General features: G+C 44.0%; 2 protein-coding genes across 4 annotated transcripts in view; one reads left to right on the top strand and one right to left on the bottom strand.

Annotated features, from left to right (window-relative positions):
* Positions 1 to 8995, top strand: part of FIRRM (FIGNL1 interacting regulator of recombination and mitosis) — a 24323-nt gene extending 15328 nt beyond the window's left edge. Inside the window, exons 17-24 of one of the 2 annotated variants that reach the window (XM_062580890.1) lie at positions 198 to 383; positions 1080 to 1202; positions 2057 to 2152; positions 2568 to 2681; positions 3072 to 3176; positions 3536 to 3616; positions 4256 to 4369; positions 4648 to 8995. In XM_062580890.1, coding sequence (XP_062436874.1) covers positions 198 to 383; positions 1080 to 1202; positions 2057 to 2152; positions 2568 to 2681; positions 3072 to 3176; positions 3536 to 3616; positions 4256 to 4369; positions 4648 to 4833 — 1005 coding nt within the window. In that variant the 3' untranslated portion in view covers positions 4834 to 8995. Of the gene's footprint in view, positions 1 to 197; positions 384 to 1079; positions 1203 to 2056; positions 2153 to 2567; positions 2682 to 3071; positions 3177 to 3535; positions 3617 to 4255; positions 4370 to 4647 lie in introns of those variants that run through there. The other variant, XM_062580891.1, reaches the window with a different exon arrangement.
* SCYL3 (SCY1 like pseudokinase 3) lies at positions 5568 to 24971 on the bottom strand. Of its 2 annotated transcripts, XM_062580893.1 has the most exons (14): positions 24898 to 24971; positions 20853 to 21068; positions 20161 to 20346; positions 19375 to 19488; positions 18322 to 18378; positions 17491 to 17593; positions 16157 to 16268; positions 15484 to 15561; positions 12548 to 12687; positions 11544 to 11731; positions 10641 to 10812; positions 8615 to 8758; positions 7316 to 8034; positions 5568 to 6018 (listed from the first exon to the last, which is right to left on the bottom strand). In XM_062580893.1, exons 2-14 carry the CDS (start codon positions 21015 to 21017, stop codon positions 5956 to 5958), a joined length of 2241 nt encoding a protein of 746 aa, XP_062436877.1. In that variant the 5' UTR covers positions 21018 to 21068; positions 24898 to 24971; the 3' UTR covers positions 5568 to 5955. The 2 variants fall into 2 exon arrangements, with proteins under 2 accessions (XP_062436877.1, XP_062436878.1); XM_062580894.1 differs by lacking the exons at positions 20853 to 21068; positions 24898 to 24971 and having other exon boundaries at positions 19375 to 19441; positions 20161 to 20287.

Genomic DNA, 24971 nt, shown 5'->3' with positions numbered 1-24971 from the left:
CTATTTGTGATGGAAAGTGGCAGTTACGTAAGCTTTTTTTTTTTTTAATACAAAAAATTGAACTTTAAACAAAAGGTTTTTGACTTTTTTCATGTAATACTTCTAGAGCAAATGAGCAGTGCTTTTTGATTGTTAGTTTTTCAACTCTTTGACAGATTAGCAAATTCTTTTCTGTTCATATTAACTTTTATTTGCAGGTAGAATTTACTCATAAGTTTCTTCCCAAAGAAGTGGAAAACTTGGTAGTGTGGCAGCATATATCCCTCAAGGCTCTGAATCCTGATCTTAGGAAACAAGTGGCACATCAGCTCTGTGTGGCAGGGCTCACACAGTGCAGGCAATGGCTGAATAGCAGGCGTGCTTTGGGAGAGCTCCGACCTGTGGTAAAGCAAGTTTGATTCTCTTTGTAAAAATGTGTTAACTTCAGGTTTCCAAACTATAAGGATTCTGTGGTAGCTCTCACCTCAGTTCTATTTGTCTGTCTGCTGTACAGCTTTTTCCCATGTCTAGCTGTCAAACATCTGAGCAAAGACTGTCATTTTAATGTTGCATTCTGTTATATAGCATATTAGAACTCTGTAGTCTGCAGGTGATAGCGGAGGTCTTGTGGTTCACTAGTTATTCTTGTTACTTTCTCTCTGGGTGAGCAGATATATTTTTCTTTAGAATTTTTGATTTATCATACAATTACTTCTCAGTTTTAAAGCTGGAGACGTTTTCATGTGGCATTATGTCTGAAGGATGTTTGCTGGTCTCTGTGGCAAAGGAGATGAGCGTGAGAAATCGGAGCATTCTCGATTCCTCGGACACAAAGCGTTAGCTACCATCTTTTCCCTGACAGTGCAGCTAACTACCATAGCACAGCGTGAAACTCTCAGAAGTAGAACGTATTATCCTTGATTTGGAAGCTTTATTGGCCAGTGGCTGGTGGATTAGCTGTACTGTACAGCTGACATTAAGCACATTGGGCTTCCAGGCATCTCGTAGTTTTAGAAGTTTAATATGAAACTGGGGTTTGGGTTTGTTTGACAAGTATGGAGGTTTTTTTGGTTTTATTTTGTACTCCTTTTTTCTACCAGAACATTGCTTTTTCTGTCATGTTGACTGCCTGTAATTCTGCTGGTGACACTCTGGAGGGAGAACTTCAGACATCTATCTCAGGAGTGCTTGGTCAGTTCTGGTCTTCCCTCCAGGCTAAGCAGGTGAGAGAGCTTGCTATTCAAACAGTATTCTAAAGCATGCTTTCTTTTGGAGGTTTGTGTGGTTTCTTCATATGTATATTATTAAATCATTTCCCTCGGATTGGACCATTTCCCTCAAGTGCAATGTAGTTGTGCTTCCCGTGTGCTGTCAGCTGGTGTATGTATTAGGCGTGTTCTGGGAAGCATGGAGTTTGAATTTTTGTGAACATTACAAATATGACTCCTCACTACTCCATCTGTTTGGTCCAGTTCAGACTTGCTTTACAAGAAGCCTGAAATACCTCATTCTGATTTATATCAGTTACAGGTTAGACCGATTTTAAATGTTGATTAGAGTGCAAACAAAACACGGTGATTTAGATTAGCACATGAAAGCCCATAGAGGTAGTAACCCTCCTTCTATCTTTGAGCACAAGAGGGAAAGGTTTTCTCATGATTCTATATCCAACTGTTCATGTCTGCAGTTGGAGGAGTAAAGAAAAAAGGATTTGTCATGGCTTATACTCCAGATTAAAAAATAAAATTTGAGACTGGGTGTGAAGAAGACATTTGACAACTGATGAAAGAAATAGCTAAGTTAACCTTGTTTGTTTAGCTTCTTATATTGGCAACAGTGGAGAAGGAAGAATTGGATAAAAAAGATCCTTAATATACGGAAAGGGCCTTGTAAAATACAACTGCCTTGAAATATTTCTAAGATTACTTTAATCTTTTCTTCTGCTGCTTATGATGTGTTGTTTTATACATGTGAAATAAGGCTAAGAATTTTGGAATGTTTCTGTGATTTTATATTCTTTGTTAAGTTGTTCCTTGAGCGGAAAATAGTGATACTAATACTGTATGAACTGTTGAAGGTGTCAGATGACCCATGTCTCCAGCAGACACTGTGTTTGTTACTTCACCTTCTGGAATTTTTCATCCAAACATTAAGTGCTCAACTAATTACTCAGGTAAGAAGCTTATGAGTAATTTATTTCATGAAAACCAAGTGCTTGTGATTTACCAAAGATCTCTAATGAGCTTTTTCATGGTTTGGCCTTCCTTTAACACAAGGAAGTTTCTAACATCCTTGGTTATTCTCCTGGTCTTTAAACAAAAGTAGGTATGCTACAGGTTGAATAAAACTGGCTAGTACACACACAGTGTGCCTTCTGGAGAGAAATAAACATATTATATAACATAGCTATATATATGTGCTCTATCTTACAGAATAACAGGATTCTCGAAAGCAACGTTAACCAAAGTGCCACATACCTGGTTTAGTGTCCAGTATTCTAAAATTAATGTCCTCATATTTAATGATCAGATAGAACAGTTTTCATTTGTAATCCATGTTTGATGAAGCTTCATTTGGGTTTCCTGCAGGTGTTTGCACTGCAGTCTTCCCTTTTCCAGTTAGATCCCCCAGATCATGTTCGTCTAGCAATGCTGGATTTTCTCTCTTCTATGGGAAAAGTGTTTATACCACAAGAAGCCCAGGTAAATATTAACTGGGGCCTTATTTAATCTCAAGTCTTTTGATGAAAAGATATGCTGCTTATTTAAATACATCGACTGCCATGGCTTAATGATCTATAGTGGTTTTATTTTTCATTGAGACACTTGTGCTAACCGTATGTAAGATGCTTGATGCGTTCATTTGCATGTTGCTTCTCAACAGTTAGGCAGGACTGACATTGAGACCCCCCCAAGAAGGAAAAAATAGAACATACAGGTTCTGAAGTGTTTTTTGCCAGGCATGGCGGTAGCACTCTCAAATTTCACAAACTTACCCTTTGACCTTAGAGTGAATTTTTCATAAAATTCCATGGTGGTAGATACGCACAACTAAGTCCCGGAAAATCGGATTAATACTTTTTTCTCTTTCAGAGGCAAGTTGTACCTCAGTTGTCATGTCTGTTTGCTTCTCTGCTAGCTGACAAGGCTTGGCTGATTCATCAGCATGCTCTGGAGGCATTCACACGCTTTGCAGAGGTAAGCAGAGTAGTGCTTTGGATGTATAGATTTGGATCTGTTAACTTTTGTCATACAGAAGTTCTTCTGTCTTAAATGTTTGCTGCTCTTTGCTGACCAATTTAGATCTTAGCATTACAGATGCTGTTGCATGTGAATAAAAGTAATAAGGGCTAATACACTAGGTATGATTTCAGGATCTAGAACTGAAGGAAAATCAAGCAGTGGTTGCTTAAATTGATTGCAAGGAGCAAGGTAGTTTAAAAAAATTTGTCAGCACAGAATTCTTTCCAGATCATTGGGGAAGCAGTTTCTCCTTCATCTTTATTTCTTTGTTAATACGAATTTACTGAACAACTATTACTGTATGGTTTTGATAGGAAACAAGCCATGAAGAGGTTGTTCCTCAGTGCCTTAATTCTGAAGAAATTAAGAACAAAGTTGTTAGTTTTCTGGCTAAGGTATGATCTTAAACTATTTTACTGTTTTATAAGTTGATATTGTACACATCTAAGCCATATTAAGTAGGACTGATGAGCTTGGCTTCAGTGCCACAATAACGTAGCATCTGAATCATGTTTGTGTCTATACCTGTATCACTTGCATGCAGATTAAATAGATAAGCTTAATATAAATTGCTGTGTTCATTGAAATCTGCTTGAATTTTTCTATTTGCTTAAATCAGCAGGCCTAGCAAATCCTGTATCTATGCATGATGCTTTTTCAGTATTTCCCAGATTTGATAAAAATGCTTTGCTCTTCCATCCTTGAACAAAAATTAAATTGCATAATGATTTTTGTACTACCTCCTTCCAGTTGTTTATTGGGCTGTAAATCTTAAGGGACTGGTATCTGGACAAGCAGTTCCTGTCAAGCAGATAATCAGTAAAAAAAAAAACTGATAAGCACTGATGATGCACTGAGGTTGGAGATAACTTTAATGGTTTGCTCACAGAAGTGAGGGAGGAGTTAGATTCAACTTGAACTGCAAGTTGAAATGATTTATAATTTTTTCTCCATTGTTCTGGTTTACAAACTGAACCTGTGAAGGCTGGTAATGCCTCCTTGTTTAGTTATCTCTCCTGTGGCTTTCTCCCTAGACAAGGCAGGTAGAAGAGACAACAGAAGCACGAACAGAACGTGTGAAACGAGAAAGGATTATCCACAGCGCTCATTTTCTGAAAAAGACAGGAGAACTGGAGTCAGCAGGAGAGGTACGTGCAAGTCTTTAAATTTTCTGGGCTCTATGTAGGTTTGTGTCCGTTCTGCCCTGCTGCCCTTCCTGTTCTAAGAAAAAAAGGCTTGTGTGCATTGCTGCCCCTTAATGTTAAACCAGAATGCTCTGCACCACCTGCCAGCTGGGAAGAGCTCTCACAAGGCACTGGAGTGTCCCTCAGTTCTTCTCCAACAGAGATTCTTCTGCGGTTGGAGGATGACTAATCACTTATGTACGGGATTACAAATGATGTCTAACCTGTGTTTAAATCTGCAGCCTCTGGCAAAAAGAGTGTGTCACCCACCCTCTGAGGAGCAGTATAAGTCAGCAGTAGGCACAATAGAGCGGGCAGTGGAGGCTGTGAAGCTGCTGCTCCAGAAAGGGTCACCCCCTGCTTGGCTTGCAGTGAAGCTGGAGGCTCTACATACAGATATAGCCACTTTGAGAAACAGTGTACGGTAAGGTTGTTCAGCAGATTTCAAAGACTCTAAAACAGCTCAGCTCCCTGGTTGGAGGGAAGAAATACCTTTGTACCATGATTGCTGGAGAAGGAAAAAGCGTGACACAGGGTGATGTTCTGCTACACTATTAAGTGGTAGTTAAGATACATAAATGAACTGATGTGCGAGATGGACAGTCTTTCATAGTATCAGGCTGGAAAGGACTGATATGTTTAATGGACTCTATTGTGCACCCAAGCTGTCATCTTATATATTGCCAATGTATAGCTCACTTTTTCTAAGATACTGTATGATAACAAACATTTAATGAGATTGTCTTGGAGATAAAGGTGTTTGACCTTGTTGTAGAAGTAACTTATGTTTTTTCCTGTTATGTACAGGTGAGAGGGCAGTAGGCATTTTTATATTATTTTAAAATACACTCAATAACAATTTAAGGCTCCATGCTGTTCAGTGAACGTACCTGTGCTGCTGTTCCAGTCCACTGTAACATCATCTTTTAAAAAAAAATATTGGTCACAGTTAAGAGCAGAATGAATGCAGTACTTGAACAAGCTTGTGTTCAACAGTCCTTCACTGCAAATTTCCTAACATCTCTTGTGCCATCTATGGGTATAAACAAAAACAAATATGTTGAGTAAACCGTATGTTCACCCTGAAATCATCTTACAGATAAAAGGAGTTGTTTCTAATGGCTTTGCTTTTTCTGAAAAAATGGCACATTAACAAAGTAACTGCATGTAACTTTCATTTATTGTCATCAGTTTTTTCAGAGCAGCAATGATTTCTAGAACAACAGCTTACACCCCTCATGTCCTCCAGTAGCACATCAGCACCAACACACTGTTCAGAGTGATCCTCCTTCCAGCAGCAGTGGCATGCACTGCAGCTGGGCGTATTGCTTGAGCGCAGGCCTCACCCCTGCAGTTTTTGGCACAGGCTGGAACAGAGCATCCTTGGCAAGGAAGGGATCGGGCCCAGGGGGAGATCTTGCTGACTGCTACAGCAAGTGCCTGCCTTCCAGCTAAAGCAGTGCTGAGGTACTTATCCATTATATTGTGGAAGCAATGACTTCTCTTACAGAATCCAACACGCCGTAAAGCCTTTGTGTCTTTCAGTCCCATTACCAGTTCGTATCATCTTCCCAGTTCAGCTCCTCTTCTTCACCCCAACCTGTGGCTTCAGCCTAGAATCATGCAAAGTTATCAACATTAAGGCACATGTACTTACTTCTGTACTTCACTCAGCCAAAAACAAAGTCAGGCATTCAAGGGCCAAAGGAGCTGGGCAGTGCGTAATGACAGAGCAAGATGACTGTTCAGAAAGGCAGCCTCCTCCTGCCCCATGGAGCACCTTGGCTCTAAGAAGCAGTGCTCACAGAGAAAGCTGTAGTAGCCGAAAGCCTCTCAGTAAGACCAAGAGGTGCCAATGTTTGCAGCTTCCTAGCTTAAAGGGCTTTACCAATAAAAGGAAACACCTTAAATATTATAAGCAAAGTAACAGAGGATTTGCTATCCTTCCTTCCTAAACAGTTTAAAGGAAAAATTGTCTCACTAACATAGCTCTGCAACTACACCAGATCATTGCACTACAGTGAGTGACCCCAAAAAGGGGGCTGATGTCAAGACAGTGCTGCTTAGGAATCACACGTGCCATTTTCAAACTATGTAAACAACTTCAGTTTGTATTCAAGGTTCCTTTCCCCCTGCTACCTCTGTGGTAGGTCTCTTAGGGTTGAGTTAGCAAAACAGCCTGAAATCAACACCTATTCCCCAATGGAGCTGTCTATTCAGCTAGCAGTTATGGGAGTGCTAGCTCCCTCTCCTCCTAACAGAAGGAAACAGCCTCTTGAGTATCTGCAGTGGGCTAGAGGGATTTACCTTCTCACTCAAAAAGAGAGTTTTAAAACCCTGCTGGTTCACTGAAACAGTGAAATGTCTCAGCTGTTTCTTCCTGAAAATTAGGCACCCAAAAAACCTTCCTCAGTAAACCAGAGATCCTGATTTCCTGTTCCTCCTGTAGCTTTTCCTAGATGAGTCCAGGGAACACCGAGCCCAGAACATACATACTCTATGCTTGAAAGCCCTCTTCTGTTTGTGCTTGGGGCCAACTTCATTCTACTTCCCCTGTCTGACAAACCAACTTTCCTTAAAGTAATGCAGGTCTCTAGCATCCAGGATACAGTAAAAACTCCTTAGTTCATGCCTTCAGTACAGCACAAATTACTTCAATTCCTTCAGTGTTTCTTAACATGGCTGTCTTGCTGCTGCCACACAGCCCCCTAAGCTACCTGGTGCCTGCTAAACACATCATTCACAGCTCAGTTATCTTGTATGCACAAGTAAAGATTCAACTGCACAGTCATGTGTTACTTAAACTTCCTCAGGTTAACCACCATCTGATCAAGGAGCCTGCTAGTACCAGAGCAGTATGTTGTAGTGTATATGTACAGTCACTTAACCCTACTATCCATAGACTCTTACCTCAGTAACATCAATAGCTGCAAATTTGGATGAAAACAGCATATTCTGGGAGGCACCTTCTCTGCTGGATACTGCACCAGAGTGACTGAGAGCAACTGCTTCTGTCCTCACTTCAGGTAAAATCAAGATTGCTGAAGATGGTTTAATGTCTGGGATCATATCAGCAAACCAGTCCAGCTCAGGGTCTTGCACGGGTTTTCTTTTTACTTGGATAGTGAACTCTTCTCCTAGGCCAGACTCTGATGAAGACTTTGGCCTTTCCTGAAAGGTTTCTCCCAGTTGTTCCTGGTGGTCCCAGTTGTCATTGCTCCAGCTACTGTGAGGGTAGGACTGTGCGGGGGAGCTCAGTTTGAGGCTTTTAAGTTCTCTGCTCAGTGGATGGGTCCCTGGCAGAGGCCTCTGCAGCTGAACTGCATCAGCTTGTGTCACAGTGAGGCAGGTTCCTGAGGACAGTTCAGGACTAGGGCTGCTGGGCTCAAAGTCATCCCACGGCTTCTCATCACCATCATGATCAGCAAAGTAAGGTCCCGCTCTGCCCTCCGACTCTCGGGGCTGAATTTGGATGTTCACAGTTTTCTCAGTGTCTGTCTCCTCTGCCTCGCTCCAGTCTGGCCACTCCTCTGCTGGTTTTTCAGAGGCAGTCAAAGAGCTCCTGCTGCTCCCTAGTGTGTTAATGCTTCCAGGAACTCCATTTAGGGGGAGGTGACTGTCTTGCTCACCTACAGAAGACAAGGGTATTACATACTCATCTCAGAAGGACAAGTACAAAGACTGAGCTGTGCCTAAAACTCTCTGAAATCCTTGACATTGCAGGTAGCACCTGGTATGGAAACAAGCCAGTTCAAAAAGTCACATTCACTGGAATATATTTCAGCGCTAAGTTATTCTCATATTAGAAAGCACAGCCATCTTCCTGCTTGTGAAGGAGGGTTATTAATGTTAGGAAACCTGATAAGTGATAAGTGATAAGTTAACACTACTGATAAGTGTTAAGTTAGATGACTTAGAAAAGGCCTTGAAAATAAACCAAGTCAGATTCTGAGGTCAGAGAAGCCCATAAATAGTGACACAAAAATTCAAGTCAAACAGGCTGGCCAGCAATGTGTGTGTGAACCAGATTCCCAAATAAATATTCCCGAGGAAACCAAGGATCACATTCTTGTTCCTTCACTTTTACCTTTCTTACTTCATTAAATGTCTTTTGAATCAGCACATGGGGAAGACGAACAATATTTCAAGCAATTTTTCATTTCTATGACATTTCATTTCTAAAAAGGAACAGCTGGGGCAAAGATTTACCTGTCTTTAAAACCAGTGAATTGTCTTGTCGCACAGACTGTTTCTTGACAGGTACATTTCCAGAGATGGGGAACACGCTGGAATTATTCTTCAAGGGCTGAGAGGGTGGATTTCTCTGATGGCTTACAACATGACTGGGGGATCCTGCAGGAATAAAGCAAAACAAAAGGATACCAACTCCACATGGTCTGTTTTCACTTTTAGTTGAAAATGCCCACAGCATCAGGGTGCTCTTACCTACAACAGAGGCAAGGAACAGTGAATAAAGATAGGAGTTGCAATGTGACAGCTGCACCTCTTGGTCTGTATATGAAACAATACTCCTCTCTTCCTACAGTCTACAGTTTGTACTGGTAAAAAGTTTAGTTTAGGCAACTGTGAATTATGGGTCAGTTTCTGTTGATACATTCTTTCAGGAAATACACAATGACCAGACTTCTTATGTTCTGAACAGGTGCTTAAAAAAAAAAAACCACCGGTTTCTAAACTGCATGGCATCACAAATCCCCTGTTATGTGCCTCACAAGAATGCAAAGCAAAAGCAAACCTATGCTACTACGCTACCCTTCTTTTACACTTGGACCTGAGTAAAGCAGTTAGTTTACAGAAACAGGAGGTTGATGCACTGTCTGAAGGCTGTATTAAAAGACTTGCTCATGTCACACATACCCTGAGCAACAGTGTATCATATGTACATACCTGGTATCATGCCTCAGCAAGCACCTAGTTGCCTTTCATTGCTGGGAGATGCACACTGTCACTGATGGCAATGGTTTGCCAGCACTGGCCTAGGCTGTATTAAGGCCCCATTACCACAACTCTGGCCTAGTCAGAATTAGAAAGGAACAGAGCTTTACACAGGATGGCTTAGTGCAGTGCTAAGTGCAGAAAGTGTATTTGCATCCGTCTGGTTTAGCTTTGTTGGCAGCCAACTGTACCTGCCTATGCTAGGGATTATCAGTGTAGCCAGAGAAGTGTGGACTGCAGTGCTGAAAAGGACTGCAATTAAGAACCCTTCCCTAGCCAAAAGCACCCTTGTTAAAAGGTACGTGCTTTGAAGGACTTACTTAAGCAGACATCTTGTTGAGCCTCTACTTGTTCACCCTTTAGTGCTATTTTTTGCAGGTCACCACTCACAGTTTAGGACCCAGATTTTTTTTCCCTCTTATTCCTCTATATTTAAATCAGAGCTATATTACTCTTTCGAAAAATAAATTGGTTTCAAGCATGAAATCTGAAGGTCTTCCTTTAGTGTAGTCTATTAAAATAATGTAAAGAAAAATAATGCAACGAACCATCCACAGATTTTAATGGAGGGTTGTATTTGTCAGTACATACAGAATCAGGAGAAAACATTTATACTTAAGCTGTTCTCTATCATGCATTTCATTTGGTATCTATACTTCAAGTCTAAAGTAGAGCAAAAGTTGTTTTTTTTTCCCTCCAATTGTAAGCATTTTAAATTTCAATATCCAGAAAAGCTTTGCCTTAGTATGCTTGTCTCCAGGTTAGCTAGCAGTTGCAGGGACTACTTTCTTCATTTGGATTAGCTGAAAAGCCTCCTGAGAGCTGAGAAAATAGGGAAGTTCGTATTCCTTTTCCAATCTATGAACAGAAATTGGGAGGAAGAGGATGAGATTTATTTATTTTAAAAACATGAAGGACAGAGGAATACTAAACATCTGTTAAGTAAGTACATAAAGAGCACTATAGTTTTTCCACGAGCGATGAACACACAAAGTACCTCTTGCTTACAGAGATTTTTAAATGGAAAAAGAGGTGCAAGTGTTCTTATATTTCCTGCATTTAAGGTCCTTTTATATAACTGTTTTATGATGCCAGTTTTGTATCTGCAAACAGTCAGCACCTAATTTAGAATTAAAGTTTAGCTGCAAATTAGCTTCTTTCAGTTAAGCCTGTGAACAGTCAGAAGTTAATTACCCAAGAAATTCTGCCTACATTGCTTGGACAGAACAAGCAGAAACAATATAACGGGAATCCTAACACCTCCGAGTACATCGTTTACCTTCTGGAGAGAGATCAGTAGTTTTCATGAAACTTGGTGCAGAGCTTTTGAAAATCTTAGTTCTTTCGCCGCCTATAACTACTTCAGGTCCAAGCAGAGAGACGAGAACTGCTAAGCTGTGCAGTGTTATTGCAACGATAGAGTCACTGGTATCTCGAAGGCCCAGCAATACCTACACAAATAATAAGAGATTGTTACTAAGAACAGAAAATTCTGCTGTTTTGCTCTTCTCTCATTACATGTTACATTTGCAGCACATTTCATTTCTAAGATTGCCTTACAGCTCTTACTAAGCAGATACAGGACATTATTCTGCAGCAGAAAAAAAAAAAAACAGCCTTCCACTTTTTGTTACAAGTTAAAGAGTACAGCTAATCCCAGTGCCTAGTGAACATTGTACTCTCTTTGCCAAGACACCCTCAGCTTAGAGTGATCCGTCCTCTCTGGTCAAGAGCCACTCGAGTTGTAGAGCAGCGTCAAGCAGAAATGCGGTCTTGTTATGAAGCTGCCAGGTGTCAGCACGGATGGTGGGTAACAGAAGGCCTCAGTGCTGCAGGAAGGGGCTCAGGACCGGCACAGAAAAGGGTGCTGCACACCAGCATTAGGCAACACTAACTCTACTGGTAAAGGGAGGTAGGATGGGAAGAAAAGGAGTCCCTCAGACCAGAAACAACAGTCCTGACTGCTGGGTTTAGGATAGGAATATTCCACACGAATTGAGCAGCACAAGTGAGGCTGGCAGTGGGGTGCTAGAATCAGAATCTGTGACAGATGCTTTTGGTAGAGGGGGCAGCTGGGAGAAAGCTTGCACAGAGGTTGCCCGGACTACAAGAGCTTAGCTTTAAACTGCACCAGAACTGATCCCAGCAGTAGAAAACACCATATGGTTTTGCTGTCCTTAACCTGTGGCAATATGATGTTTTTCAACTCTTCCCGAGAGAACAGTTCTGCGTAGGCATGAATGTGAGACAGCAACACCATTCGAACATGCTCTTCGTGAACCTCAAATAGTTTCAGCAGCACAGGGATCACGTGAGTCTGGAACAGGGCTGGTGACAGGAGGCAGTTGGTTTGGCTTTCTCCAATTTGCTCTACGGAAAAGAGGCGAAAAGTGGGAAAAGGCTGCTTCACAAACCAGAGACAGCTCACCCCAAAACTATTCACTGGCAGATTTCTACAGCAGAGATACAGTGTCACCCAGCTGCCAGGTCTGATTCTTTGTTCTGGCTCCCTGCACAGTCAGCTTTCAACTCAGCTTCCTTGGGATGTCAGAGGAGACAGAAGAGAGTAAGAAAGGGAGGAAAAGAAAAAAGGAGGAAAGAAGGGAGGGAGGGAAGGAGGAGAAGCAAGGCAGGAATGCTTTGCTCAACAGCAATGGCTCTGAACACTTAAGGCCAAACAATCACAAGCCAGATACTGCTTGGCTAAAACACCAGCAGTTATTTTGGAGAAACTGTACGGGAGGAGAGGCATACTGCAGGGATAGAAGACAGTTGGGGATCCAGCGAGACATGCCACACACCTCTTGCAGAGGAAAGAAGAGACTGAACACCCTTACAGGAGAAAGAGGTTGCCACACACCAGTTCAGTGGCAGAAGAAAAGAAGGGCAAGGAGGGTTAGAGGAAAAGGGAGCATAAGGATATGCAACGTACCACAGAGAAAGCCTGTGGTAGGCTGATTGGAGAATACTTCTGAAACAAGAGAACAGGCAATTTCTAATGCTCTTCCTAGTATCAGTAGGACAGTGAAAAGCCTACTGCAAATGAGGAAGCCAGTATTTCCCAGTATGTGGAATAACCAGTTCTGTGTATTACAGTATTTGTTCTGCTTAAACACCACTAATCTTTTTGGTCTCTAAATTCACTCCAAACTTGTCAGTGAAAATTCTGAAGTACTTAAAGTTCACCTTTCTTTGGACCCAGCAGATGAGGAAGAAAACTCTTGACAGCTACAGGTTCAGCAAATACAAGCTGATTGAGTAAGAGAGGCACCAGCCGTGATGCTATCAGCTCCTCTGACAAGCAGGCCACTCTGTCCAGCAGGAATCTGTGTTCCAAGAGAGAGCAGTTAGTACCAACACAACCTTTCATGCATTTACAACTGTTGCCCTTAAGTACCACTTTTGAGTCTGCCTTGCCTGCTAGAGACGAAGTTCCATCACAATCTCTCACTCTGCCTGTAAATTGCCCTAGAAGGACAAAGCTCTGCTCTTAACTGAAGCTTCTAAGCAACTGTAAAACAAATCATGAGGCAATAAAGAAACACCGAGAGACGCACCCTGTCAAATCCTACACCCAGACCACTGCCTGTCAAGAGCGCACGTGGAAGTGCTGCTGCACCTACAGCCAGCACCCGATTGCTTCCCCTTCAGAGGAGCTGACCACTGCTGTGGCATCCCGGCTGGCTCACAGCCGGCAGCTCACTTGAAGCAGTAAAGCGTTAAAACTGCAAAAAGAGAGCTGCACTCCTATCTCACACCTCAGTGCACTGGAAGAATTGTTCTTCTGCTTGAGAAAAGGGTATTTTACCCACTACAGTCTGCAAATGGGCTGCCTCCCTTGCAAAAAGGAAATCCCACTTGAAACCACTTCCATCTAACACAAAAAGTGTTTGAGGTGCCCGTCAAAGCACGGGGTGGGTTTAAGCTGCAAGAGTTTGATTTCGTTTAATGGCACTTTCTTGTAGAATATTCCTTTTAAAAATATCAGTAACAGATACTGCTTTTCCCTAGGTTTGGAGGAGACTAATAGTGCACATGCTGTGAGAAAGCATGCTGGGAAGGGGACAGCTCTATCGTAGTTTTAAATGAAGTGGGTTTTATCTCCCTCTGTAGACATTGTTGTTAGAGAGATGCTGAGAACCATTCTGAATGTTCCTGCAAAGATTTTCTTTCTCCTCTTCTTTGGTCCAACTAAGTCTCAAACTAGTGAAATCAAAATAGCTTTATAATTGACAGTGACCACACAACTGCAGAGCAAGTGGGAAAATAGCTCTGTAAGAACTCCCAGGCCTTTAAATACACAAAGAAAGAGAAATTCAGTTTCTCCCTTTTTCTAGCCCAGATATGCCATGACTACACTGAAGCTTCTCTTAGAGAGAAAAAAAAAAAAAAAAAAAAAAAAAAAACAATTCTTGGGCAGCATATCAATAGGATTTCCCACAAATGCTGACTACTAGCACTAGCACAGCTTAGACATCCATTGCCATTGCAGACAACAATTTTACCCACACAAAGCTGAGACTACAAGTTTAAGTCATTCAACATTTCCTATCAAAAACTGTATCCTTAGCAGTTTACAAAATCTGCCTAAAAAATTGAAGTTTTCAGCCTCAAGCAGTGCTAGATTCCACTTTGCAAAGTCTCATCTAAAATGATGAAACTACTCCTAAGAACAAGGGTTGTGAAAGGTGTTCCCCCGCCCCCAATCACGTCAAAAGAAGTTCTCTAATCTTTTAAAGTATACACTCTGAAACTGGGCAAGCAGGTGGCTTTTGTGTAAAGAACATCCCTGCAACAGCAAGAGGTACAACATGCTTAGCCTGGATCAGGACAGAAGCCATAGGGAAAGTCTTACAGCTCTCACATGCTCAGCAGACTAGAGCTGCTTCCCAGAGACTGCTGTAGCTGGTGGCACTCCTTCCAGCTCTGTGCTACCACACTGCCATGGTCCAGCCACACCAAACATCTCGGCCTTCTCAGCAGCAGGGCTGACATGAGAAACCTCAGCGCTGTGGTAGTTCCTCCATGGCTGCCGCAGACAACTAATCTCCCCTCCCTTACTCTAGGGCTGGCCTGTAAGAGGCAGGAGGCACTCAGCACAAACAAGAGCCACAAAGAGCCAGGCACACAGGTGAGGAAGGAAGAGCAGTGATCTGGGACCCAAGGGCCCCGATGAGGCTGGACACAGCTGCAGAAGAGCAGTGGCAAGCGGAAGAGCAAGCCAAATCTGTTGTGCAAGGAGACTGGAAAGCGGCAGGGCCCAGGAACAGCTCCAGTGATGCGCCAGAGTACAGGCTGGAGGTCAGGAACTGCTCACCAGAGCTGAGCAGAAAAAGCTCAACTCAGTTCATCAGCGTTGCAGCAGACAAGCTTGTTATACCACTCTCAACTACAGCAAGTAGCACAACACTAGAGCATACAAATGGGCTTTTTCAAACAATTCCTGCTTAATCGCAGTGCAATGAGATGAGACAGTGCTGCTAAGAAGAATGGGGAAAACTGGAATAATTAAACTCCTGGTAATAACATCAACATTATTCCCCACAGAGTGTGTGATCTCATTTAGAACACAATGGAAAGAGGTTACAGACAAGAGAAAATTTGTTTTCTTTTTACATCCCAGTTACCCTTGTGAAAGTTTCAGTTTTTAGCCCTGCATCAGTTCAACCAAATTGCTAAAAACAGACAGGATTCAGAAAAGCACATTTTAAGTGAGCTGCGTGTTACTGCAGCCCAGTTTCTGCCTGATTCTTCAGCAATAGCAATTGGTCTGTAGCAGGTAAACGTTGCTGTTCATATAGCTGTCCACAGCATCATTCCAGAGGCTGCTATCAGAATAATGTAGAGAGGCTGGCAGGCACTGCTCCTCCCAAACACCAAACTGTTCCCAACAAATTAGAGGAGGATGGAAGGAAGAATTTCCTCTGATACAAGCACTAGATTGGCTTGGAGTACCTGGACTACTACATTACAGAGCAAACAGTGGTCTGCCAAAAGGATCAAAATCATATACCTGAGGAAGAATCTTTCAGGCCACCAGCCTTCCAAGTTGCCCACAAGATCCTACTTGGCAGAAGTGTTTCCGAAATAAAAAGCTTCCAGAGTACACTTATTTGACTTACTTGAAAAATTCAGTTTTCTCTTCCTCAGACTTTAGTGTTAAGGTCTTCAGAAAGTTCACAACCTCCAGAAAGTCATTCCTAAGGATAAATATGTAGGCTGTCAAGCATGATCCTTGATGATGCTTAAACCATCCACAACTAAGATCTCACAAATCTGCATTACTTAGTATACAGAAACAGAAAGGGAGATGAAAGTCAAATGCTGGTGGACCAAGAACACCTGTGTGACAGTCTGACCTGTGACCCACCAGCTGTATGTTTACAGTGCCAAAGTACAGCTGACACTTCCGAAGTCAGCGATTCACAAGGAGATGAGGACAGGCTGCACTAGCTGTTTCTGACCACCATCCGGGGCAATAAGCAGAAACAAGTGCCCACCCTACTCCAATGCCACTATCTGGAGAAACATTTAAGTGACAGAAGACACAGGTCTGTGCAGGTTATCTCAAAGCCTGCTTTACTCTAAGTGCTACCTTGAATGATTTTGTTTTCTAGAGCATTCCCCATCTCCTCCCATGGGCTTGAGATCTAACCGGCTGCATGTGACAGAAGGACACACTTTTGTCACCACTGCTAGCTAAATACCTCATTCAGAATGTTGATTATATGTTGACAATGCAGAAATAAGCAATATCAACACATGCCAAAACAGGCAGGATATTCTTTTCCTTACCTGAAGAACTCATGAGACAATAAGCTTGACAGCGGTGGACGACACTTTGGATCTGGATTCAGCAGTGTACGGTGCAACGTTTGCTGAAAGCTGGAGAGAATATCTGCTGAAACTGAAAGCCAGAGCACTTACAGTTAGATTTCTGTCTCAGCACTGAACATACTATGATCAGGGATCCTCCACTCCTTCTGAAAATTTCCTTTAGAAGCTCTATTTGATAGCAAACTGTTCAGTTGCTCACATCTCTACTGTCCTGCCCCAAGGGAAGGGAGAACCACATTCCCATTTTTCTCCCTAAGCTGCTGAGCTACTGGGAAAATAAAGAGTTTTAACAGTGAACAGGCAAAGGCATATTATAAAGGTCAGTGTTCTAATGGAAACAAACTTGCCTTGACCAGAGTGTTACTATCTATCCAGCAAGTAGCTTCCTCCTCCCTCTCTGCTAGAAGGCAGCAGCCCAACTTCGCTGCAGTACAGCACATCTGTGCGCTGTGCATCTGTGCCCCTAACTTTTGATGAAGCAGTTGATGGGGGCAGGACCAAGCTGTGGATGGACTTGGCAGTGCTCGTGTTGGGTGGGCTGTTGACCTCCAGCCAAACCTAGGAGAGCACATCTGACCATGCTCAATAGCAGGAAGAGAGGAAAAACCTAAGACTGCATTTTAACCTGAGTTACCTAGTTCTCATCTGCTGTTGCAAGATAAAAGTCAGTCCTGCCTCCATATCCAGAAAGCTGCTGCTACACTCAGTTTGAGACAAAGAGGGAAGAAGTTATCTCAAGGACTACTTGCACACATATCACTCCTCACCAACCATCCTAGACCCTTTCAGAGAAAGGGGGTCCAAGTTATTAAGTTTTACAGATGAAGAAAAAAAGACAAAAATTATGCAGTTTACCAAAAGTAGGCACACGGAGACAAGATTCTGGAACAGACACAAGCTCTGCCTACCACCAACCCGACACCCCAGCTTCTAGACAACCCTGACCCACATCATCACGGCCAGCTCCTATTCACACAGGACACTACCCCACCAGGGACTATGACTCCTAGAACAGGAGCCATACTGGTCTCTGTAAGCAGGAAACCAACATTCTTCCCCAAAGACACTCCTAAAAAGGTGAAGCATGAAACAGGAGGAACTTGTACAGAAGTAGTTCTTATTTTGGCAGTTCCTGGCAAAAATGAGAAACAGTACTGCCCACCATCCCTGTAACACATCTGTCACAATACGCAGCTGCAGCAAAAGGCAAATACCTCAGTTTATGCATGTAAGGAATAAGCTCTGCAGGACTGTTCGCAGAAAAATACACACATCTCATTTTCATTCCTCACCCTGATCATTTAAGACAGTCAGGAGATTTTCAACCATCATTCCAAACGCATAAGCATCCCGTGCATACCCATAGCTGTTGGGTAGAATTTTGAAATCTGCAGACTAAAAAAAATAATTATCAGCAAAGCAGGAGTTTATAAAATACTTGGTAGTTTCCATGAACGCCTATCCACCCTCCCATACACACTCTTCAATTCTTTTTATAGCTCCAAACCTTACCAAGCACCCTACAAGTAAATTATGCTAAAAAAATCCTCCCCCAGGGAATTTATAGCCCAAAGGAACAACTACATCACAACGTAATAATTCCCCCACGAATGCACATAGCAATTACAAGTCAACAACTTTCAGCATTTCTATGGAAACGGGTGTTAATCAGAGGGAGATCTCACTTCTTTAGAATACGCAGCTCATAAGATGTATAATAGATATAAGATGACTAACAAGTAGAAATAAATAAATGAAAACAGGTTGTTATACATGAGAGGGCTACATAATCATGTTATCACAGTGATCTTGGCAACCTCAGCAACTACTCTTAGAAGCATCAAAGCTGCAACGAAAAATGAAATAATTACAAGAACTTGCTCTTCCATCAGTACTATTCTGAAATTTCTCTTCCCTGTGCCCAACACCATACCCGGACTAGGGATAGAGGAAGAAAAAAAAAAGGAAAATTAAACCTCACTTATTATCCAATGGCCATTTCTTCCCATTCAAGCATGAAGAGATAAAACACGCGAGTCAAAATCCTTTTCTGAGCATTGCGCGTTTATTTATTGCCAGCAACAAGTTCCTCCAGCAAGCTGCAAGGCAGCAATATTACTCACCATCTCTTCAGAAGGGATGCAAGACTGGTCTCGCACGGACTTCACGTGACAGAGGAACTGCAAAGAGGAGGGGGAGACATTAGCTGCCTTGATCCGTTTTCTCGGCCAAGCAGCAGGAGAGACCTCTCCCTACAGCACAGCAGCCTCCTCTCCGCAGCCAGGGCTGCGCGCGGAGCTGCAGGCTGCCCCTGTCCCACCAGCTCGCATCCAGGGTGGGCTGTGCTTTGCTCTGCCCACAGGGGAAGCACAATTGCGTAAGCGTCAGGTGTGAAATGCCAAGCTGACATAAAGCAACTTCAGGGCATCACAGTCAACTCATCCCTTTAGGTCTTCAGTTCTACAGTCCCTGCACGATCCACCTGCACAGGAGAAGGATTTCATGACCTGTAGCTGTCAGGTTTTACCGCTACACTCTTTGCATTGTCATGCACCACCACACACCTCAGCTGTGTACCTGCCTTATCCCTTCTGAAAAGTGATACCAGGGACACTAAGCGCAGTTTGTGAAGGATTTGTGCATTCTCTGGGAGAAAGGGCAATATACATTTATTACAGACTGCTAGGCTGCAGCAATGACTAGGCACAACACGCAGCAGAAATCAAACTAGGAATCTTTCTGCCAAAATCAGTAACAAGCAATGAAGATGCCAGCAGCAAAAGCCAGAATCATTGAAATTATTTTTGGTTTTGATTCATTTCAACCTGCATCTTTCTGCTTCCCAGTAAAGCAGTTTATTTTAAGTAAGTCCAGAGAAGCACAGATGCCTCCTTATCCCCAATTTTAACCTACCTTCCAGCCAGCTCTGCCTCCTTTAGAAAGTTAGTTGCTTTTTAGCTAAGGGGGAATGAGTTTCTGTGTTTATGAAGACATTATTGTTTATAGTAACAGCATGCTTGGAGCAAAGATTCAGGTCAGAGCTGGAAACAAGCCAACACATTTAATAGTAAACTAAGATAACTGGAAGGATTTAGGACTTGGGCCTTCACATCAGCAGAAAGCCAGCTTCAGCAGAGCAGAAGCCCTCTTCCAGGCATGATTTACTTGTCTCTTACCTCTGGAGTGGCTTCACTAAAGTTGCAGACTGTTTCCATTCCTCCCAGTTTCCAGTGCCCATCCTCACTTACAAAGACAGATGATAAACAGACATTGTTATGTGTTAAGTTTCCCTAAAACATTAAAAAAAAGAGAGAGAAAGAGAGAAAGAGAGAGAGAGAGAGAGAGAGAGACGTGGGGATAGATGAAGACATAAGATCTTCAGTAGTTCTAACTAGGTGTTGTGAGGAACTAAGGAAAAGCTGCCAAAAAGAACACATCTCTACACGTCCTTAAGGATTTTGTAGGTGACTAGCAGGTATCCCTCAAAAGGACTATGGTTTCAGAGCAAGGTTTCATTGTCACAGCCCTGTAATGCAACTGTAAGTGCAGAGACAACCTCCAACTACAAACAGAAAGCCTGAAAGCTACAGTCTGAGTTGGGATTTATCTTCAGTCCTGGACAAATGCATAATGCCAGAACAGGGGAGTAGTGACACTGGTATCTGACAAGTGGCAACAGCTGTAAATAAATGCTGAGGCCGAGCAGTCTCACTTCCCTAAAGCATGAAGCACTGGAAGCAGTTCTCAGTTCATGAACCTCATTTCCTAAAATCACAGTATTTTAATTTACTATTCCTTCTAAAAGGCAGCTAATGTTTTTAGCAGTTTCAGCCTAAAAACAAACAAACAAACAAACAAAAACCTGTGGGCTATGAGTCTATCTTTTTGTGTTACAACAGCCTCCTGTCATGTTCCATCTGACTCCCGTCAGACTCTCCATGACTGCCTCCATTGGTACTCACCCTGTCATGGAGGAAGATGAGAGCCAGCAACACATCGTAGATCCCTGCGCAGATTTCTGCAGAAGAGAGCGTCTCCAGGACCATCTCCAATGGTTTCACACGTTCTGTAACCAGGTGGATCCCATTTGCTTCCACAGTACAGGAGAGGAAGCGCAGAAGGCAAGGGTGGCGCAAGGTTTTCAGGTGCTTCGAAAGAGAAAAAAAAGGGGGGAAGGGATTCTGTCTTGACTTCAGAGTCCAACCACATACCTTTAGCCACCATTTTCTGCTTGAATTTAGACAGTCCACCCCTGCTGCTCACCAAGCACTTAGCACACTCGCTCATTCACTCACTGAACTTTTATTATAGGTCTAGGTACAAAGTCTTACACAAAAGAATAAACACAGCATTTTGGGCATAGCCCACCTAAGAAATTCTCTCTTAGGAATATCTGCAAGAGATTAATACGCCACAAATGAATGCAAGTGTTACTATCTGAACCTCCCTTCCCATCACTGCTAGCACGAAGCAGCGCACTAGTAGCTTTGCAGCTGTCCCCTTCTTCCCCACCACACTGCAGCTATATTCAGACAACAACAGTTTCTCCTTCCCTCACCCCTAGGTCTGACATTCAGCAACTGGCAGACTTCCACCGCTCCTAGAAAGGAGAGAAGCTCCAAAGAGTTTGTTCCACACGTGCTCTCTACAGTACCTTGGCAGCTTTATTAACTGTATCTTCATTCTCTCTCTTATACACAAAGACCGAAGCAAGTTTGCCATCTTGCAACACAGCTGGGTAAATCGTGTGTCCAGTTGGCAGCGTAAACGGTGGTTCTTCTAGCGTGCAGCTCTTTAAAGCGCTATTCTCCGAGCCCATCACTTGCAGAGTAAGGCTGCTGCAGAGGTTCCTTCCCAGTGATGAACAGGCCTTTGGGTGAAGAAAGATTTTTCAATCAGTATTAACTCTAGCCAGCACTGTCCAGCTCACCTTTAGAGTATTTTCTGCAAAGTACAGGGCAGCCACAAAGAACCTCAATCTTAACAGTCCTCTTCTCCCTCAATTTGAGAGCCAAGCCCACATGGTTTATTTTGTAAATGAAACTGAATACCCACCAAAGAGTTCAGATCAACTGATGAGAAGATCTCTAGCTATGGAACTAGGACTGTGTCAACACCACCACTAGCCCCTGCCAGTTCCGCCAGACAGATGAACAACAGACGACACAGTGTCCACAACACATTCAGGCCTTGGCCTGAATCTTGTGCCTTACACAGGCAGAGCTCCTGGCTTCCTTTAAAACAGCCATTTCTCAATTCTCCAAGTCACAGAGCATTTCACTAGGTGAAGTTATAGTCAGATGGGGTGGGGAAGTCCTAACACTTTCCTGGCGGGGCAGTACAGGCCAGAGGAAAGCATCTGTACCCATTCCAGGGCACCTGAGGGAAGCGGTGAAGAGCAGTTTTGCCTGATCCGTGCAGCCTGTCCAGCTGCATCTGCAGCTGCAGTGGCACAGCAGCTCCATAAAGCACCATCCAACAGCACCGGGCTCAACCTACAAGAGCTCTCCTGCCAAGCCATACCCGCCTCCGACAGCATGCTTTCTTCCTAATTACCTGCTCTCCATCTGACAAATACCGTCTGCCTGCCAGCCCCTCCTTCCTCCCACAGCCTCTATAAGGAAGCGGTGACACAGATTTTTGTGCTGTTTCCTTGCAGATGAAACAGATACAACAAGCACACTGACTGCAGAGGCTCTTCTAGAAAAGTGATGCAGCATACACTGAAATTAGTTGTGCTCAAAGGCTATGGGCAAGACCCAGGACACTGGTCTGTATACAGAAGTTAACAGATGATCATTTAATAAGAAGAAAAGGAGAAAGCAAAACTTAACTTCTCAGAAAAAGTGAGAAAATCCCCCCCACCACCACCCTGCTACCTCCATGACAGCATTTTTTTGAAACTGGAGAATTGCTATATGATGGTTGTTTCCAGTTTTGAGTTAAGGCTTCAGGAAAGCAAAAGCTGCAAGAGTCACTCAGCTCCCTGGTTGAGCAAATCCAGCAAAGCTGCTGCTCTGGCCCCTCACGCTATTCTCTACTTTAAGCCTTCCTAGGAATTATTAGGCTAGCAGTGCTGGGTGTACTTTGGAAGGCTTTTCCTTCCATGGCTTCAGGTAAGATTTAGTTATCTAAATGACTGCATCCCCCGCCCCCCCCCCCCCCCCCAAAAAAAAGTACACTAAAATTTAAAAAAAAAGTTAGATCATAACATGTTTAAATATACCAACCACATAACCCACTAGTCAATATGAGCATTGGAAAGGAGCAAAATGCTACTTTTTTGACAGATAGGTGTTATTTCCTTCCACAGTGGCAAGCGAGTACTCTCTTTTCTGAAGACTGATACTATACAAATCCTGCTTTACACATCATTTAATCATTTTTGACTATTAGTTGTTTTATAACAAATAGGTTTGTATATATGCTTCTTGCTGGTAGGTATGAACACTCTAGGTATTGGAAGCAGACAGCATTAAAGCTCCTAATTATTTCATATTAATAGAAGTTAACCTACCAGATTGTACCAAGCAAGAACACTTTGGTTCCTACAGAGGCAGAAATGGTTTTTAAATCGAGCTTGGGGATACTGAGCCACCTAAAATCTAATACTGAATTATCTAGAGAACAGGCATTTTCAGATTTAAAGACATTTTATACCAAACACAGTATTTGTCTTTCATGCAGGTTCAGACTTTAGGCATCAAGGCACACCAGTTCCCTAGATCTTCCTGGGAACATCATTATTTCAATCAAAACCTTTGAAAGCCTAATGCTGCTGCACATGGCCTTGCTTGTAAGCTAGAACTCGAAAGTTCAGGACCACTTGGTAGCCTATTACTCCCCTCTTTTAGAGGGTCAATTCAAACGTAGCCCAGCTCAGAAGCAACACTTCAGCCATCAGTGACCTGCACAAAACAAAACTGAGCCCCTGAAGTCCAATTCTGAAAGAAACGTGAATTTAGTATCTGCAATTGCATTCAGGCACTGGTTCTTCTTTTCTTGTGCAGTACAATAGTTGAAGCACAGGCCGCACACCATACTACTTCACCTCACCCTAGCATCAGGGGGTATGTTTACTCTTTTCAGTGTAGACTCCCTACAAAACTCAAGGTATCAGACCTTGAAATGTGACTTTTAAGGAATAAAAAGAAAATTGTATCCAGTTTTAGAAGGTTTAACTGCTGCTTCCAAGCACTGCACAGAGGTGCCTTAGGTGGAAAGGGAAACACAGTTTAATACTTACACACACATTTCTAAAAGGCCAGGAGATCATCGGGAAGGGCTCTCGGCTCAAAGACAGAGGCTTCTTCTCAAAACAGTCACTCAAAGCTTTGCACTGGCTAATTTGAGGTCTAACCTTTCACACCTGCAGACAGCACCTGCTGCTCCCCCAGCACAGCTGGGCGCACCTATCAGCATTTTCAGTTCATGTTAGCTTTGCCCCCCTGCCCCCCCATTTTTTTTTTTTTTTTTACTGTCTCTACTTTAATTGCTTGTCAGATTTTGCATAGGATAGCGGAAAATACCCAAGCTGACTCTGTGCATCAGACTGCTTCAGATGCGTAAGGACATCTTTGCTGGCTACAGATACGGCTTCAGGGACTTGCACAGTTCAGAAATATAGTAACAGTGGAATCATTTAAATAACTGAGACCTACTCAGGTGCCACTGCCTGACAACCAGCTCAAAACAAGCATCCCCCACTCCAGCTAACTGCCCCCAACGAGGAGCCCAGCAATGCTCAATATCAAACACCAAGCACCTTCGCGAGAGCAGTTTCAAATAAGGAAGCAGTGACAGCAACCCGTGCAACCGCTAGCCACGCTTTTCTAGCATACATCAGCTTCACAGAACCGAGCAAAACCGTCACCTCTCCTGGTTTCGTTTGCTTTTCGCAGCCTTCTCAAACACGGCAGCTTCTGAGACTCCAACAGGCAAGCGACGCCGTCTGCAAAGGTGCGCGCCTGGCTGCAGCTGACGCCCGGGGAGGGATGCCTCCAACGCCAGAACAAACTCCCTCGCACAACGACACGGTTTGAAGACCACAAACACTGTGTGCGTTAAGGCTGTGATGCACGTTATAACCCTCCCCGTAACTCCAGGGCTACGAGCGAGGCAGAACTGCTGCCCTTCCAAATTAACACAGGGCTGCCAAGAAATCGCATCTCCACCCGAGGACGGGCTGTGCGCGGCCGACGGGGGAAGGAGAGGCGAGGCAGCAGAGCCGAGGGGCCGCAGCAGCCCGCTTTTGCTCAGTCTCCCCTTCCCCCGAATCCACGACAGCTGGATAAGTGACGGGTTTCTCAGCAACCAGAAAATCTCAGGCTGGAAGCCCGGCCTGGCGGGCGCGGTGCTCCCCGCTCCCGGACCCCTTCCCCGTCCCCGTCCCGTCGGGTCGCCCCGCGGCCGAGCTCGGGCTCGGCTCCCCGCGGATTTGCTCGGGCGGCCGAGGCGCCCCGCCGCCCCTGCGCCCCGCCGCCCTGCCCGGGGGCTGAAGCACCGGCGAAAGCCACAGCAACGAGCGGGGGCACCGGCGGCACCCCCGGCCCGGCCCGGCCCGGCCCGGCGCGGCGCGGCTCGGCTCTCCCTCACCCGCGCGTTGCTCGGCGCGGCCGCGGCCCCCGCCGCCCCCTCCCCGGGCACCCCGGCAGCCCCGCTTGCCCCCTCCGGCCCGGCCCGGCCCGGCCCGGCCCCACCTGCTGCCCGCCGGCCGCGGGCGGTCGCCTCGGCCCCGACGGCGCCTCCCTCCTCGCGCCGCTGCCGCCTCGCG

The sequence above is a fragment of the Rhea pennata genome, chromosome 8, assembly GCF_028389875.1.
Source record: "Rhea pennata isolate bPtePen1 chromosome 8, bPtePen1.pri, whole genome shotgun sequence".
Taxonomy (NCBI): Eukaryota; Metazoa; Chordata; class Aves; order Rheiformes; family Rheidae; genus Rhea; species Rhea pennata.
This window is presented reverse-complemented; position numbering and strand designations above follow the sequence as displayed.

Bases quoted from the DNA above. Each gene is read 5' to 3' on its own strand.
- SCYL3 (XM_062580893.1), bottom strand. From the start codon at position 21,017: ATGGGCTCGGAGAATAGCGCTTTAAAGAGCTGCACGCTAGAAGAACCA. The intron at 8,759-10,640 runs GTAAACGATGTA...TTATTCCTGCAG, and splicing joins TACTGATCTCTCTCCAGAAG to GATCCCCCAGTCATGTTGTA. The intron at 6,019-7,315 runs GTAAGAGTCTAT...GCATGATTCTAG, and splicing joins CAGCTATTGATGTTACTGAG to GCTGAAGCCACAGGTTGGGG.